General features: G+C 62.4%; 2 protein-coding genes across 4 annotated transcripts; one reads left to right on the forward strand and one right to left on the reverse strand.

Annotated features, from left to right (window-relative positions):
- Positions 1 to 815: 815 nt before the first annotated feature.
- On the reverse strand, positions 816 to 7065 carry KISS1R (KISS1 receptor). Its single transcript, XM_075998180.1, has 8 exons — positions 7004 to 7065; positions 5539 to 5683; positions 4593 to 4785; positions 3748 to 4416; positions 2981 to 3105; positions 2281 to 2416; positions 1756 to 1988; positions 816 to 1597 (listed from the first exon to the last, which is right to left on the reverse strand). Exons 1-8 carry the CDS (start codon positions 7063 to 7065, stop codon positions 1139 to 1141), a joined length of 2022 nt encoding a protein of 673 aa, XP_075854295.1. The 3' UTR covers positions 816 to 1138.
- R3HDM4 (R3H domain containing 4) lies at positions 6996 to 17146 on the forward strand. 3 transcript variants are annotated; one of them, XM_012745699.2, is made up of 8 exons: positions 6996 to 7140; positions 12416 to 12570; positions 13016 to 13140; positions 13579 to 13702; positions 14289 to 14395; positions 14701 to 14786; positions 14868 to 14923; positions 16093 to 17146. In XM_012745699.2, the coding sequence occupies exons 1-8, from the start codon at positions 7064 to 7066 to the stop codon at positions 16194 to 16196; spliced, it is 834 nt and encodes a 277-aa protein (XP_012601153.1). In that variant the 5' UTR covers positions 6996 to 7063; the 3' UTR covers positions 16197 to 17146. The 3 variants fall into 3 exon arrangements, with proteins under 3 accessions (XP_012601153.1, XP_012601154.1, XP_075854326.1); XM_012745700.2 differs by having other exon boundaries at positions 14310 to 14395; XM_075998211.1 differs by lacking the exon at positions 6996 to 7140 and adding an exon at positions 10529 to 11344 and having other exon boundaries at positions 14310 to 14395.
- Positions 17147 to 17259: the final 113 nt, after the last annotated feature.

A 17259-nucleotide genomic window follows, 5' to 3' on the forward strand; every position in this document is an offset into this window, starting at 1 on the left:
TCGCTTGAGCCCAGGAGATTGAGGTTGCTGTGAGCTAGGCTGACGCCACGGCACTCTAGCCTGGACAACAAAGTGAGACTCTGTCTCAAAAAAAAAAAAAAAAAAATCACCTTATGTTTCAGCCTCTTGGTCTCAACATTAGCATCTCAGCAAACATGGGGACCTGGGTCCCTCAAAGAGATGGACAATTGTCCTTTGGGGTGGCTAAGCCTGGGGTCTGAGGGCTGCTGGGGAGGCTGCACTGAATCCCTCCTCCTGGTAGGGACATGCAGCTCCACCCCCTTAAAGGTAGAACTTGTGACAGCTCCAGCCCACACAGTGTGGCAGAAGTGACCATGTGGGACTTCTGAGTTCAAGCCTTAAGAGTCCTTGCAGCTTCTGCCTCCTTTTGGAAGCTTCTACCAAGGAATGGTGGCCTTGCCAAGACTGCCATACTGGGAGGAAGCACAAGCAGCCCCGTGGGGGGGCAACTCAGCCCCCAGCCAGGAGAGCAGTGCCTTCTTGGGCCTTCCCAGTCCAGCCCCAGCAGTCATGGCCGATGCCACAAGGGTCAGAAGAACCTCCCGGCTGAGCCTGGTCACTCCACAGAATCCTGAGCGGTAACAAACCAATGCTGGTCCACAGTTCTGCTCCGGGGTGGTTGGTTATGTAGCAGACAATCCTGCTTCTCCTGTGGGCAGCTCTGCGCACTGCGGTCCAAGGAGGACTTATTTTTAAGGACTCTATTACTTAACATGCCCACGGAAGACTCTGGACACTCACCAGGTAGCAATAACGATACCTTGTTTCATCAATTCTAAGGTGGACGTTGTTTCTACATTTTAATATCTCTGAAAGTGGGATGGATCTTACAAACTTACAGCCAAGCACAAGATTAGTGTGTGAAGACGTCTGACACTTCCTGGAAAGATCCCGAAAGTCCCCGTATTAATACACCTTTAATTTCAGGAAATACAGAAATAAGAATTACAATATCAATAGCAAACATTACAGCAAACCTGCACCAAACGGCACAAGAGGATAAAATATTTTCACTGATTATCTTGGACAACAATACAAATACTGAGAACAGAGAAGGGCTGTTGTTCTAGTAGCCCCTGCTGCAGACAGGCCCATCTGGATGCCCTCGGAGCTTGGCTCAGAGAGGGGCAGTGTGCTCCCCCACGACACACAGCCTGCGCGCTGCCGGCCCGTTGCTTCTGGGCTTCGGCGTCCTGGCGGGGGCCGGGTGCGCGGCCAGGCTGTGCAGCTCGGCGTGGGGGGCGGCGGAGTCGGGGGGCCCGGACCGGCGGGGCCGGCGGGGGCGCCGAGGCGCGCAGGGGCAGACGCGGCGGAAGGCCTGTCTGAAGTGGGAGCCCAGGAAGGCGTAGAGCAGCGGGTTGAGCGCCGAGTTGCTGTAGGACATGCAGTGCGCCCAGGTCTTGAGCGCGTAGGCAGCGTAGCTGCGGGGGTGCCAGGCGCCCGCCGGGCCCAGCGCCTGCAGCACCAGGAACAGCTGGATGGGGCCCCAGCAGGCGGCGAAGAGCAGGACCACGGCCGCCACCAGCCGCGAGACCTTGGCACGCACGGCGCCCGCGCGCTCGGCCAGCAGCTGCCCCTGCGCGGCGGGAGGAGGAGGTTGGAAGCAAGCGCTGAGGCCGCGCTGGGCCCTCGGAGCTCCCCTCCGGGACGCCCTGGGCTAGACCTCGGGTTCTCTGAGCCCCACATCCGAGCCTCCCGCCCGCCCGCCGCCGCGCCGTCCCCCCAGCCGCGCACCTGGAGCGTACTGTCGGCGGGCGCGGGGCGCACGGCGGCCCGGCCCAGGTGGCGCAGCATGGCCCCGTAGCAGGCGCAGGTGGCGAGCAGCGGGAGCAGGTAGAGCGCCAGCAGGTTGTAGAGCGCGAAGGCGCGCTCGAGGGCGCGGCTGGGGAAGGCCTCGCTGCAGTAGGTGCGCGGCCCCGGCGACAGGCGGTGCAGGGCCAGCACCGGCGCAGACACGGCCGCAGAGCCTGCGCCACGGGCCCAGATGAAGACCCTAAACCCGGGGACGAGGGGCGCGGCGGGCCAGGGTTTGGGCCTCGGCTCCCCAGGTGCCTCCCCGGGCAGTGCTCACTGACACTGAGCCAACCTGCCATGTACCCGGCGTCTCCGTCTGCACCCTCGGTGGCCCTTCGCAGGGAAAGCTATTCGCCCATTTTTCAGATGCCCGACCAAAGCGTGGGGAGGGGCATTGGTGGCCCGGGACCCCAGGCCGCGAGGACTTGTCCCCTCACCCCCGCACGGCCCCTGCGCTCTACTCACCAGCCCAGATGCTGAGGCTGACGGCCAGCGCCAGGCGGGGCGTGCGGCGGTGCAGGGCGCGCAGCGGGAACACTGTCACGTACCAGCGGTCCACGCTCATGACCGTCAGAGTGGCGCACGTGGCCTGCACGGACACCTGGAAAAGCGGGAGCCGGGTGGGACCGCCTGCTCCGTTTGGAGCCTGCCCTTTCCGGCCATCTTGCCGGTTCCCCCACGTGTCCGACCACTCAGGCACACACGGAATGTGTCCCCAGAGGGGTGTCCAGTGGCCACCGGTTGAGGGGGAAGGAGGGGGGACTGGGGAGAGGAGCCCAGGAGGTGAGAGGAGCCACTTGGGTGTGCTGATACCCCGAAGTCTGAGAGGGAGAGAGGCAGAACCGTCCTGGGATGAAGGAACAGACGGAGAAGGAAGCTGGGGGCCGGGTCACCTTCCCTGGGTCCACCTGCCACCCGCCCCAACCCCTGTGACCCTGGGCTTCTGTCTGTATCCCTCCTCATCGCCCCCCACTTGGCGCTCCCCACTCTGGTCCAGGCTCCAGCAGCGCCCACCCAGACTGTCTGGGCGCCCCGCTGCTGCGCCCCTGCCCCAGGCTCTCCTCCGAAGCCCCCAAGCTAGGTCCAGCCACCCACTCCCAGACTCTGCCTGCGCCCCGCGCAAGGTCCCCACCTTCGCCCCCAACCCCTCCCCCAGCCCGAGCACCTGTTGAATGTAGTTGACGAACTTGCACATGAAGTCGCCCAGCACCCAGGCGGGCAGCGGGTACAGCAGCGCTGTGAAGGGCACGCAGCACAGCAGGAAGGTGACGTCCGTGACCGCCAGGTTGGCTGGGGGGTGGGGGTGTGGGGGGGAAGCGCGGGGCTGGACGAGGAGCGCCGCGGGCCGCACCCCGCGCAGCGCTCTCTGCCCAGCCCTGGGCCCCTCCTTGGTCCCAGCGGCCAGCGGATGGGCTGCCGGAAGGCCCCCAGAGCGCACCGGCACCCTCAGGCGGGGAAGTTGGGCACCCGCTAGCATCCCCCCTTACGTCCCAAACACCCCACAGCGCCGCGGCTCGGCCCTCCTGGCGGCAATGCGTCCTGCTCTCCCCGTCCCAGCTGCGTGAGCCTGAGCAGGCCCTGCCCCTCTCAGCCTCAGTTTCCTCCCCTGCAAACCCGAGACGGTGGCGTCCGGCCCGAGGCCACTCCAGAGCAGCCACAGGGCAGAGGTCGCAAACTGAGACCCACGGACAAGGCAGCCCCTCCCCCCACCCATTTTGTTCAGCGGACTCCGGGTCACAGGACGCATCGCTCCAGGACATCTTCCTTGATGGCAGGCCAAGGTCTCCATGTGCCACTGCCTGCGACCCCCGGCCAGCGTGGGACCTCCCACGCTAGAGTTTCCGAGCCCTACCCGCGGGTACCGGGAGGTTAGGGAACGGACGCGACCCCCGGAGTGGCAGGCAGGTGCGGACCGCGCCCCCCGGCACTCACCAATGTAGAAGTTGGTCACCGTCCGCATCTGCTTGTGGCGGCAGATGACGTAGATGACCAGCGAGTTCCCCGCCAGGCCGAGACACATCAGGGCGGCGAAGAAAAGAGGCACGAGCCAGGCGTCCACGGGCCGCGGCGCGGGGGCCAGGCCGTCCGAGGCGTTGGCGCCGCAGCCCGGGCAGCCCGACGCGTTGCCCGGCGCCCACCAGGACTCATTGGGCGCCGCCGTCGCCACGGCGTGCAGGGCCTCACCGCCCTCCTCCTCCCCGCCGCCCTCCAGGATTGCGCTTCGGGACGGACGCCGGGACCTTCCTCGCAGCCACCCGCGGGAGATGCGCGGGCGGAGCTCAGGAAGGGACTCGGCTGGAGGCCGGAGGGCGGCTTGGCTGGGCTCCGAGGCTGCTCTGCTCGCTCCCGCCTCGGCAGCCGCGCGTTTATACCCCGCGCCCCCCTCGTCCCCGCCTTCCCGCCTCTCCCGCCGCCGCTCCGCGCCCCGCCCGCGCCTCCATTCACGCGCGCGGCGGCCCCTCCCCCGTCCCTCCCGCCCGGGCGCGGCCCGGGTGACGGTGCGGGAGCAGCGGGCCGGAGCGGGTGGGCTGCGCGGAGGCTGCTGTGGACCCCGCAAGGGCAGGTACCAACCCGCGGGTAGAGACCGCCAGGCGCGACAAGCTGTCAGCGCAAGGCCGCAAAACCCAAGGCATGTTGGTGGCACGGACTTTGACTTTCCAAGGCAATGGGGCTCCGGGTGGGTGGGCCCAGGCTGCAGGGGAGGCCAGTCCTCCGTGGACCCGAGTAAGGGTACCTTGGGTTTGTCCCCAAGACACTGAGGAGCCACGGAAGGTTACGGGTTGGTGGCTTGGGGCTGAATGTTGCAAACCAGAACCCTAGGGCTGCGGTCCCCAACCCCTGGGATGCAGACCCCCGTGGCCTGTTGGGGACCCGCTGCCGAGCTCCACCCTTGTCCGTGGGAAAATCGTCATCCATGAAACTTAGGAAGGGGGTGCGCAGGGCAGGAGACCAGTGAGATGAAACTGGTCCCTGGTGCCAAAAAGGTTGGGGACCGCGGCCCTGGGGCATGTCTGTGTCCAACCTGACTGGCAGGGAGTGGCTGATACCTGTGGAGCCCTGAACTCAGGTGACACTGGCAGAAGGAACCAGGTGGAATGCAATTTACAAAGGCCACAACCTTGACCCCACAATCCCTCACCTGGAAAGGTACCTCAGAAACTCTCCTAGGAGGCCAGGTGCAATCCTGCTACAGGGGCCCGGGTGTCCCAGCGTCGCGGAGTACAATGCAACAGAGAAAAAGGTGCTGTCACTTGTGTTGTTGTCTCTCGCTCTCTCTTTTTTCCTGAAACAGGGTCTCACTCCATCACCCAGGCTGGAGTGCAGCGTTGCGATCACAGCTCACCGCAGCCTTGAATTCCCGGGCTCAAGCCATCCTCCTGCCCCAGCCTCCAGAGCAGCTGGGACTACAGGCTTGCACCACTACACCCAACTAACTTTTCTAGTTTTTTGTAGAGACGGGGTCTCGCTGTGTTGCCCAGTCTAGCCTTGAATCTCGAACTCTTGGGCTCAAGCCATCCTCCTGCCTCAGCCTCCCAAAGTGCTGGGACTACAGGTGCGAGCCACCGTGTCCACCCTAAAAATTATTCTTGACCATGGTCTACAAAATCACAAAAGGGAAGAAAATGCCTTTGGGGCAACAATGAAGGCCGGGTTAGGATGAGGAGACCAGATGGGTACCAGGTGGGGGTAGAGAACTGTCCTGAGGGAAATGCTGAGTCCCACTGGCGTGGGAGTGGGCCCTGCAGGTGGCTGGCCCTTCAGCTGGGGCGTGTCTGTGGAGCAGCAGCTGTGCAGGCCAAGGCCAGGGCGACTAGGAGTCTGGGGGTCTGGGAAGGCGTTAAGAAGGTTCAGGACGGGTCCCCTGGGACTGAAGTCCGAGAATGGGAGCAGGGCCCACTAGGGCCTCTGGAAGTGACTCCTGCTTTCTGGGCTCCTGTCCGTTTATGGAGCTGCTACCATGCCCAAGATCAGGAAACCGAACACCCCCATCCCCAAAAGCCCCCTCCCAGGCACCCCTCTGGGAAGCACCTTCTGCACCCAATTGGTATCAGCATTGATTTATTTTGCTTCTTTTCACATTTATTTCTACACAAAGTCATGGTATGTGCACTTTTGAGTCTTTTAACGGTTTCTCCTCCTTTTTTTCTTTTTCCTGCTTGCTCTTTATTTGTTAAGGCAACAAGGTCTTCTGTACAGTTCCCACCAGGCTGGACTCAGCAGGTTGCATCCCTGTTTAATATGGTCCTCGATGCCCTGCACTTCTTGCGGACAGAAGGGGGGATTCCAGGTTCTAGAGTGTGTTTACTTTTCTGCTCTAAACCCTCCCATGGCTCCCCAGTACCCTCAGGACAAGAAAACCCAGACCTATCATCACAGGGCACCAAGTTACCCACCTTACTCCGGTCACTCTGGCTGTGCCCCCCACCCCCGCCTTGCAGCGGCTGTTCCCTCTGCTTCATACCCGCTTCCTGTTTCACGGGGAAGCTGGTGCAGCTGGCCAGCCCCCCTCTCAGAGGCCTTCCCTGACCGCTGCAGCCTCTTCCCCACCCCATCCAGCGGGGCAGGGGGCTTTCTTGGTCACTGCTGGGTCCCCAGTGCCCGCCCAGTCCACAGTGGGCATTTGCTGATGAATAAACCCCGAAGCGGGAGTGAGGTGGGGGTGACATTGTCCTGTTTTTAGAGACAAGTAAACTGGGGCCGCCCAGCCAGCGCTCAGGGCCGGCCCCAGTGAGGACTGCAGGGGCTGGTGGAAGGAAAGCCTCGGGGTGGTGATGGTTTCAGCCATCCCGGGCCTCCAAAACGGCCTCCCTCTCTCTCCCCACTACCAAGGCCTCAGTTTCTCCGTCTGTCTGCCCACCCCCTGGTTCCGGGTTGGGTCCAGGCGTGGGGATCATGGCCCAGTCCCCGCCTCCTAGCCTCAGTTTCCCCGTCTGTCCTTTCCCCTGGGCTACATTTCCGGGTGTAGAGAACATGGCCGGATCCCCGTCCCAACCCTGTCTCAGTTTCCCCGTCTGTGCCTCCGCGGCTGGATTCCCTGTCCCCCGCCCCCGCCTCAGTTTCCCCTTCTGTCTAACCGGGCCGAGTTCCGCCCCTGCCCGCCGCGGCCCGGCGCCGGGATCGTGGCGGCCCCCGCCCCGCGCGTCCGGCCTCCAGGCCCCGCCCCGGCCCGCCCCTGGGCGCCCGTCACTTCCTGCCCGGCCCGGTGAAGGCCCGGCCGGGCGGCGGCGGCGGCGGCTGCGTCCGAGCCATGGTCGCCCTGGAGAACCCGGAGGGCGGCCCGGAGGTGGCGACGGCGGAGGGCGCCCCGGGCGGGCGGCGGCTGCTGTGAGCGCGGGCGGGCGGCGGGCGGGTCCGGGCTCCCCTGCGCCCCCGCCCCGTCGCTCGCTGCGCCCCGGGCTGGGCGGGGGCGTGGGCGAGCGGTCGCCGGTGCGCCTCTGTGCGCCTCTGTGTGCCGGCGGGCGCACTCCGCGCTCGCGCCTCCGCCGGCCGGGCCGAGGGCTCCGCACAGGGGCCCCGCCCGGGCCCGCGCCCCTCGCACACCTGGGTCGCGCGCCGGTCCCCTGCGCGCCGGCTGCGTTTCTCCGACGCCCAGCGCCCCTTTCCGGGTGCACCGGCGCTCCGTCTTTCTTTGGGTGGATACCCAGCAAGGCGCGGGCGGGGGACTTAAAACCCGGGGCGCACCGGGGCCCTCTGTGCTCCGAGTGCGACCCGGGACCCGGAAGCGCCGTGTGTGTCCGGGTGTTTGCGCGACTCCCCTGCGCTCGCCCGCGCCGTCCGTGGGGGCGAGGGGGCGGCTCGCGTCCGTTTCTGCCCCCTTCGCGTGCCGCCGGTGCTCCCTGGGCAGGGCTGTGCCCCCCTTCCGTGCCTCGGTTTCCCCATCTGTCAAATGTGACAGTCACACTGGTCTCTTTTCAGAGTGACCGAGGGTCGGTGTTACCTGGCACTCACAGGTGCCCAGCAGACGGGAGCGGCCATCCTTTAATTACTGCTTTAAGTTATTGCCCTATGTTGTCGTTGTGTTAGCGTTATTTTAAAGTGAGTGTATCACTGCGTTTGCCACGTTGCTGTTTTTACTGTCATTCTTGTCGTGCCACCGTCACCTGGGGGTTTGCCCAGAGACCACACAGGGCTGTTTATGGTGGGCACTTCCGGGCCGGATGGGCTCCTCCCCCAGCTGCTCAGGCCAGGTGTAGACACTTGGTGCCTGAAGATGTAAATACACTCGCACTTCCTTTCTCCTCGGAGAGCCCTTCTCACCCCACTTGTTTTTCTTTTTTTTGAGACAGGGTCTCGCTCTGTCGCCCAGGCTGGAGTGCAGCGGTGCAGTCACAGCTCGCTGCAGCCTCCAACTCCTGGGCTCGAGCCATCATCCTCCTGCCTCAGCCTCCTGAGTCACGGGGACTACAAGTGCCACCATCACCCGGCTAATTTTTCTAATTTTTGTAGAGATGGAGTCTCGCTATGTTGCCCAGGCTGGTCTCGAGCTCCTGGGCTCAAATGATCCTCCCACCTCGGCCTCCTAAAGCTCTAGGATTACAGGTGTGAGCCACTCTGTCTGGCCTCACCCCAAATTTATTCCTCACCTCCCCCAGACCTTCCCCCTCCCTCACTTCTTGGGCATTTATTTACCTGCTGGCTACCCCTTTCCCTCCCCATCCTGGTGGGGGGCTGGGGACTGCTTGGGGTGCCCCCAGCCTGCCACACCCCAAGCTGAGTCACCTCTGCCCTGAGCCCTGGTTTCCTGCTGGGGAAGTGGCCTCCTCTCTGGCAGGTTCCTGGGGGAGGGGTGGGGGTGCGGGCCCGGGGAGTGGGCTCAGAGCGCCCCTTCTTAGAGTCTGTGGGGAGTAGAATTGGGGGCAACCAGGAGTCCTGTTCTACCCACACTGGCTTAGCAGCTTCCACAGTGTGGACGGTCCACTCCCAGTGGGCACTGGTAACTTCCACCGTGTAAACATCTCTGGGGTCCTGCTGGGTACAGGAAGCCTGGGCCCCCTTCTCTGGATCCTCAGTTTCCCTGTTGGTAAAGTGATCTTGTTGGGTGGCAGGAGAAACAGATGAACTAGCCCTTGGGCGAGGGTGTAAACAGAAGTTTAGTTATTCATTCCACGCACACACTGTGGGCTGGGTGCTGAGCATTCGCTGCCTGGGGCTCTGGTGAGGCTGTGATTAAGGGGCAACCGAGTGAGGGGCCTGCAGGAGCTGCGGGTTGGGCTGGGTGGGGGTTGGGCGGTGATAGTGGAGCCAGTCAGCACATGCAAAGGCCCTGGGGTGGGCAGTTCCCGGTGAGGCTGAGGCCCTCCCAGGAGGAGGTCCCTGTGGGTGGGCGTAGGTACTCTGCTGTGCTCTGCCTCCCCCTCCCATTTCTGGGGTGGGGTGTCAGGGACTCTAGGCCGCACAGTCCCCCACAGAGGCCAAATATGTCTTGTTTCCTGCTGGAATCTGGTTGAAGTCAGGAGCTTGACGTGGTGGTGGGACTCACTTTCCAGTGCTCAGCTCAGCACTTGGGGACCACGGGAGGGTGGTGAGCCCCCCTGAGCACCCGTGGAAGCAGGGGTGGGCCCGCCAGTGTGGTCCAATGCTGAGCCAAGAAGGAGCCGGGCCTCGCTCTGAGGGCACTAGGGAGCCATGGCTGGTGCTGGAGCTGGGAAGGGACCAGGCAGGTCTTTGGGAGCCTGAAGGGAGCACGTGGCTCAGTCGGTCCAGGTCAGACCCAGGTGCACCCCTTGCCTGCGTGGTGGCTGGGACGGCACTAGGCCCCTGTTGTGAGGGCTTGAGTTGTGCCCCAAGTCCCGCCCCACTCTGACGTCTCCCCTGGGATGTAGCCCTGTTATCAGCCCCGTCCAGCTGCCGGGGTGGAGACACAGGCGCTGGGCCCTGGGGAGGCCGTGGGCGAACCTGAGGTGTGGGCCGGGGTGCTCAGGCCTCCGGGGGCAGCCTCAGCTCAGGTCTGGCCTCAAAGACATTGGCTTAATGTAACCGTGCGTGTCCCTTGAGTGGTCATCAGTTGCCACACTGCGTGCTGAGGACCTGACTTGCCCTGCGCTCTTCCAACTTCCGTCTTCTCAGCTGTGGGAACTTGCAGGGTGACTTTGCACCTTTACCAATCTGTATAATGGATGTCAAAATACTAGGGACACCAAATGAGCCCAACCTGGAGAAAACACTCCACCCAGGGATGCTGCTGTGACCAAGAAGGGTGTGGTATGGTTGAGGAGGTGAGCTCCCCGTCACAGGAGGAAACCAAGTAGGTGACAGCTGAGATAAAGAGGGGAATATCTGTCCTGGCCCCACTTGACTCTGACTGCCCCTCCCAGACCCACAGGCACCTGCAGGAACTGTTCCTATCCCCGCTTTGCAGAGAGTGGGCTGCTGGTCGCTGAGCAAAGTAGGTGGAGTTCAAACTTGGGGCTGAGATTCCGGGGCCTGCTCTCTTCACTGCAGCCCAGTGAGGAGTCCACCTCTGAGTGGACAAGTTCCGAGTCCCTTGTCCTGGGTGGAAGCCTGGCTGTTCCTCTGCCTGTGTGTCCGGCAGGTGAGAACTCGGGCCCTTGTGAGTTCAGGGGTCAAATAACTTTTCATAGACTTTTGCCTAAAAGGCTGTCATGCCAACTTCAGATGGCCCTGGATGTCCTCAGCCTGTTTACTTTTTTTTTTTTTTTTTTTGAGACAGTCTTGTTCTGTCACCCAGGCTGGAGCGCAGTGGTGTCATCAGAGCTCCCTGCAGCCTCCAACTCCTAGGCTCAAGCGATCCTCCTGCCTCAGCCTCCCAGGTAGCTGGGACTATAGGTGCCACCACTACACCTGGCTAATTTTTCTATTTTTTTATACAGACAGGGTCTCATTCTTGTTCAGGCTGGTCTTGAACTCCTGGCCTCAACTGATCTTTCCGCCTTAGCCTCCCAAAGTGTTAGGATTATAAATGTGAGCCACGGTGCCCGGCCCTGTTTACTTTTTGATCCAGAGGTAACAGCTGTTCTATCAAGTGCACAGACTTAAGGCTTGACTCTTTACGTATGTGTAGACCCTGGCAAGCACTGACCTCGGTCCTAATCCCCTCGACGGCATTTTGTCTCAGCTGTCCTAGGGTTTCAAGGCATTTTCTAGTCTTTTGGGGGAGTGGCTTGGGGGTGTGCCTCTGTTCTTAATTTGTGTCTCGGGAACTCTGGACAGTAGGAGAGTTTGGGTGGGGATTTGGACTCTTGGCTTAGTCTTAGAATCATGGGATTTTGTTGAAAATTGATTTGACATTTTCGTTCGTTTGGTTTTACTTTTTTTGAGACAGAGTCTCACTTTGTCAGTGCAGTGGCATCGTCATAGCTCACAGCAACCTCTAACTCCTGGGCTCAAGCGATCCTCCTGCCTCAGCCTCCCGAGTAGCTGGGACAACAAATGCCACCACCATGCCTGGCTGCTTTTAAATTTTTTTATAGAGACAGGGGCTTGCTATGTTGCTAAGGCTCTTCTCGAACTCTTGGCCTCAAGTGGTCCTCCAACCTCAGCCTCCCAAAGTGGTAGGCATGAGCACCCGGTCAGTAGTTATTTCTTGAGCACCTACTGTGTGCGGGTGGGGGGTGCAGGGAGTGAGGATGGGGAGAGTGGGTGTTGAGTAGGGGGGTCAGGTGCCTCATGGAGGAGGTTTGGACGAAAGCCAAAGGGAGATGGGGCGCGCAGGGCCTGGAGGGGGTGTGCCGGGCAGCGGCACCGCTGGGCAGACGCCTGGAGGTGGGAGCGTGCGTCGTGCCCGTCTGCGTGCCTGGGGCAGGGTGTGTGCTGGCTGTTGGGTGGCGGGGGTGGGAGGATCTGGTACCCCAGACTCGGGAATCCACCGCCACCGTGAGCCCCGTGGTGTGGGGGCTTCTGAGCCGGGGAGAGCTCTGCAGTCAGGGCTGAGCACGCTGTGTTGTTTCTGCTTTCTGGAAAGTTTCCATCTAAGAGGCCCCCCCACCCCGCTTCCTGGGGGGCTGCAGTGCCTGGCGTAACTATCTGTCCCCTTCTCCAAGTGGCTTGGCCCTTGGGACCCCGTGGGGGGCCTGGCCCTGCCAGCTAATCCTGCTCCGCAATTAATGCAATTTGCTCGGAGCAACGCAGCTTAGCCCTGGGGGGCCGCTGCAGCCCTCTCTGCTCGGGCTCCTGGGGGTGTTGAGGGGGAGTACTGGGGGCCGGAGGCAGGTGGGCTTGGGCGTAGTCTTGTGTTTCTGGGGGTGTTTCCTGGCTTATCTGCTGCTGGGGGTGGGGAGTGCTAGCTAAAACCAAGTTTCTTGGATCTCCACTTCCAGAAGAGGCTGGTGTTCAAGTCTTGGAGGCTGTGGGCCTCGTTGGCTGGCAGCTAAAATCTTGAAGGGTGTTGGGGGCAGCAGCTTTTCTTGGCCATCCCCTGCTGTGTGACTTTGGGCAAGTGTCTTCCCTTCTCTGAGCCTCAAGTTTACTGATCTGTCTTCACAATAGTACTTTAAGGATCTAGGTAGGATTCCACTGCCAAAGAGGAGGGTGAGCTCCCCATTGCTGGGGGAAACCAAGCAGGCAGTGGCTACGGTAGGGTTCTGCCTGGAGATCCTGGCCTGTCTTGGCCCTAAGGACCGCCCCCCACCCCGGCCCACAGGCCTCTTCCAGGCTGTCTGCCCACTCTGGCCGGCTCCCAGGTGAAGAGACTTTCGGCTTCTAAGCGGAAGCAACACTTCATCAACCAGGCAGTGAGGAACTCAGACCTCGTGCCCAAGGCCAAGGGGCGGAAGAGCCTCCAGCGCCTGGAGAACAGTGAGCAGGGGTGGGGAGGCATCTCTTGGGCTCCTGGGCCTAAGACAAAGCGTGCATGTTGGTCATATCTGTTGCCCATTCCATGAGCCAGGCACTGAGCCAGGCAGTGCTGAGGGCCCAGAGAGGTGTCAGGTCTGGGCCAGGGGAGCAGGTAACAGAGCCAGAGACAGACACTCCCCAGACTCTTAGATCAGGGCTGGGCCAAAGGGACCTCTGGGCATTGGAGCTGGGGCTTTAAAGGATGTGTAGGAGTTCGACAAGTCAGGGAGAGGTAGGTAAAGCTCTGGAGGCTGCCTGGTTTCTGTACTTTGGGGGAAAGACAGTTGGATCAGGAGGTGCAGAGGTTGAGAGGGTAGAATGGGAGGAAGGTTGGTCCTTGGGTCCCCATGGAGCTTAGGGGGCTTCTAGCATCACTCCAGCCCAGAGGCCATCTGTTTCCCTCTAGCCCAGTACCTCTTGACCCTGTTGGAGACAGATGGAGGCCCACCTGGCCTGGAGGACGGGGACCTAGCACACCCCGCGGCACCAGGCATCTTCGCGGAGGCCTGCAACAACGCCACCTACGTGGAGGTGAGGCCCCAGACCCCTCGCCCTCCACGGGGCACCTGCCTCCTGGCGGCTTCTGGTGCTGAGCTGGCTTCTCCGCCAGCAGCACCCCGGCTTACGACCTCCTGGTGGGGTCCCCAGACCGGGCCAGAACCCCCACCCCACCCCGGGACTTCCCAGCGCCCGGGATTCATCTGCTTATCACACTCGGGAGTCAGTGACACGCGTGGCGGGGCGGGGGTGTCTGTGACCCGGACCCATCCCCCTCCTGGTCCCTGGCTTTCCCCACACCCGGCTGGGGGCCCGGCCACAGTGGGTGCCCCCCGTCAGTGGGCAGAGGTGTTCACAGGAAGTGCCTCTGCGTACTTGGAGGCCTTCTAGGTCCATCTGCAGAGCGGGGAAACTGAGGCCCAGAGGCGCAGACATCAGCCCGGGATCTCACAGCCTGCCCACCTCTTCCAGGTCTGGAATGACTTCATGAACCGCTCCGGCGAGGAGCAGGAGCGCGTGCTCCGCTACCTGGAGGATGAGGGCAGGAGCAAGGCACGGAGGCGCGGTCCTGGCCGCGGGGAGGACCAGCGGAGAGGTGCGGCCTGGTGGGCCTGGAGGGCGGGACCACGGCATGGTGGGGCGGGGCCCGGGTGGAAGAGGCCAGGGCCTGGTGTGGGCGGGGCCTGTGTGGTTGGTGGGCGGGGCCAACGGCCTGGGGTAGGTGGGGCCTGGTGTGAGCGGGACCATCAGGCTAATGTGGGCGGGGCCAGGGCATGGAAGAAGGTGTGCTGGGGGCGGAGCCTGGTGTGTGGGCGAGGCCAGGGTATGGATGTGGGTGTGCTTGGGTGGGCGGGGCCTAGTGTGGGTGGGGTCAGGGCATGGATGTGTATGCTTGGCTGGGTGGGGCCTAGTGTGGGTGGGGTCAGGATATGGATGTGGGTGTGCTTGGGTGGGCGGGGCCTAGTGCGGGTGGAGCCAGTGCATGGATGTGTATGCTTGGCTGGGCGGGGCCTAGTGTGGATGGGGCCAGTGCATGGATGTGTATGCTTGGCTGGGCGAGGCCTAGTGTGAATGGGGCCAGTGCATGGATGTGTATGCTTGGCTGGGCGGGGCCTAGTGTGGGCGGGGTCAGGGTATAGATGTGTATGCTTGGCTGGGTGGGACCTGGGGCCTGCCCGCAGCTGCCCGTTGGGCTCTTGCAGAGGACCCAGCCTACACGCCCCGAGAGTGCTTCCAGCGCATCAGTCGGCGTCTGCGAGCTGTGCTCAAGCGGAGCCGCATCCCCATGGTGAGCACTGGGCCTATCTCCCTACCCGCCTGGCCCTTTTCCATGTCACGTGAGCTGGAGCAGCTCTCAAAGGGCTCTCCTTTGAGTATGATGGACAGGGCCAATGAAGGTGGGCACTGCAGGGTGTGTAGGAGTTCCCCAAGCAAAAGACGCATGGCAATGTCTAAGCACCTGGTATCCTTGGGGTAGCCTCAGGTGGTAGGTCAGAGGTGACAATTGAACGCAGGGCTTTGGGTTTACAGGGCCCTGGACAGCCTGGTCGGGCTCCTGTGGGTGCCTGACCGCTGGGCCCGGCTCTCCCACAGGAGACACTGGAGACCTGGGAGGAGCGGCTGCTCAGGTTCTTCTCCATGTCCCCCCAGGCCGTGTACACGGCCATGCTGGACAACAGGTGAGCGGTGGGGCAGGTGCAGCGAGCCCCGCCCCCATGCTGGGCTGGCAGAGCCTGGCCACTCACCCCGTCCCTCCACAGCTTCGAGAGGCTCCTGCTTCACGCCGTCTGCCAGTACATGGACCTCATCTCGGCCAGTAAGTGCCTGGTGGCCCCAGGACCCCAGTTGGCCCATTCAACTTGGGCACAAGGCCAGGCCTCCCCTGGTCTGGTTCCCCAGTGGGGAGACGTCTGGGGGAGGCGGCCGGGTTCCGGGAGTACGGGTAGTGTGGACAGAAACCCGCTGCGTGTCTGGCCCCACACTGGGACGCTGGTGGCACAGTTAGACAACTGGATGCAGACGCCCCTCGACCTACATCTTCAGGGCTGGGAGGAGGGTGGGGGACCAAGGTAGGGGTGGTGAAGCTGGGCTTTGGGGGAACTCACAGACTTGGAGATGAGATGTGGACACCCAGTGTCCGGAGGGTTCACATTTAGCCATGGGGCACCCCCATGCCATACATGGGACTTCAGGCCAGTGTCCCCTCCTGAGGCCTTTGTCCCTGCTTTTATGATGGGGGCTGGCCTCAGGACACAGTCCCCTAGAAAGGGTCCCCACAGGCCCTTGCTGGCCCCAGGCACCCCATCTGGTCCTGGCTTCTGCACCTGTCTCTCCGCCTCCTGCCTGGAGTTGCCAAGGAGACAGTTTCCATGGAAACCCCAATGGTTCCTCCTCTGTCTCCTGTGGGAGCCACAGCCCCCACGCCCGCCTTTGTTCCTGCAGAGTCGGAGTGGAGGGCCTTGGCTGGGGTGGGAGCCTCTCTGTGGGGGTAGGGCTGCGGTCTAGACATGGAAGAAGAGGGGGGTCTTAGCAAGATCGGGGAGCAGGGAAGGGGGTTCCAGGCGGCGGCAAGCCTGGAGGTGGGACTGAGTCTGGGTTGGGAGGGAGAGGGCCTGGGAGGGGGGTGGGTCTGGACCACCTAGGACCTTGCGGCTTCAAGGTGGTCACCTCTGCAGGGCAGGGATGGAGGCTGGACTCTTGGTCAGGCACGTGTGTGAGTGCCACGTGGCCTTGGGTCTGAGCATCCTGAGGTCCCCATCTGGACAATAGGATGTGGTGGTAAAGAGTGCAGTGCCCGAGGATCGAAGCCCTCGGGGAGCATTAGTTCCTGTGAGCCACGCCCTGGACCTGCGGGTCAGCCAGTCCACGATGACCAGCTTGGGGCGACATCTAGCAGGGAAGGGGAGGGGCAGGGCACTGTCCTCTGGGGCTGCGCCACTCCGTGCACCATGACTCATACTCGGTTTATTCTTGTCCCGCCCGCAGGTGCAGACCTGGAGGGCAGGCGGCAGATGAAAGTCAGCAATCGCCACCTGGACTTTTGGCCACCGGAGCTGCTCCTGTCTGCCTACCTGGAGCAGCACAGCTGATGGTGGCCCCGGTGTCCCTGCCTGTCCCCACGCCCGGCGCCAAGACCTCTGACACGTTCTGCTAAAACATCTTTAATATTTTTAGAATTCGTCCTTGGAAACCTCTTTCCCTTGGGGTGGTCTCTCTCACCTTTGCCCCCTCCTCACCCGGCTCTCGGCCAGCAGTGCTGGCGGTGGCTGGGACTGCCCAGACCATCCCAGCCACATAGTGCCACCCTGCTCTGGGACTTCTGTTTGGGTGGGGAGACCTGACTGGGCGCTTCCATGTTTCTTCTTTGTGTAGCTTTTTGGCCCAGTGTGAAGCTCGAGTGAGGAGGGAGAGGCTGGGTTTTTATCGCTTTTAATGAATTTGGTGTGATTTGTTGTAGATTTTTAAATTCCCCTTTTGGAGAGAAAAACCAAAAACTCACCCCATCTGGTAAATCGTGGGACTTGGTCCCAGCCCTTGCTTGACCCCTCCCAGTTTTTAGCTTGAATAGTGGCGGTGGGGGTCCCTAGCACCTTGGCCATCACCCCAGGAGCATCTTGTCTCGTTTGTGTGTGCGCGCGTGCACCCCACAACCAAGGGCGGAAGCTGCGTCTTAAGGGCTGGTTTTATCCTCTTTTTGTTCTGCGTGTCCTCCCTCGGCCCCTCGTTTGGCAGCTCTCGGGGTCCCCCCTGCTCTCCCTGTCCTTGTCCCTCCCCTCTTCCCCCTCCCTGCCTTCTGGGGTGTAGGACTTCCAGCCAGAAGCCTCTGCCCTCAGACTGCCCTGTCCCCTCCCCGCGTCCCCCCAGCCTGGCTCCGGCCTGACAGCTCAGGTTGCCCCCATGCTGGTTCCCTGGCCTGGGCCACCTCAGCCGGCCTGGGCCACCTCAGCCGGCCTGGGGGGACCCTGCCCCCTTGCTGTGTGTGTGTGGGTAGTTGTGCTTTGGGAGACTGTGGAGGGTTCAATAAATTTTTGGTGCTCTGGCCTGGGCCCGTGTGGGTTTTTCTTGAGGGTGAGGCTGGGGACACAGTAGGTCCTGGTCACTGTGGGCTGCAGGGGCACGCGCTGCCCCTGCCCACTGGCCCCCTCTTTGGCG

The sequence above is a fragment of the Microcebus murinus genome, chromosome 27, assembly GCF_040939455.1.
Source record: "Microcebus murinus isolate Inina chromosome 27, M.murinus_Inina_mat1.0, whole genome shotgun sequence".
NCBI classification, from domain to species: Eukaryota; Metazoa; Chordata; class Mammalia; order Primates; family Cheirogaleidae; genus Microcebus; species Microcebus murinus.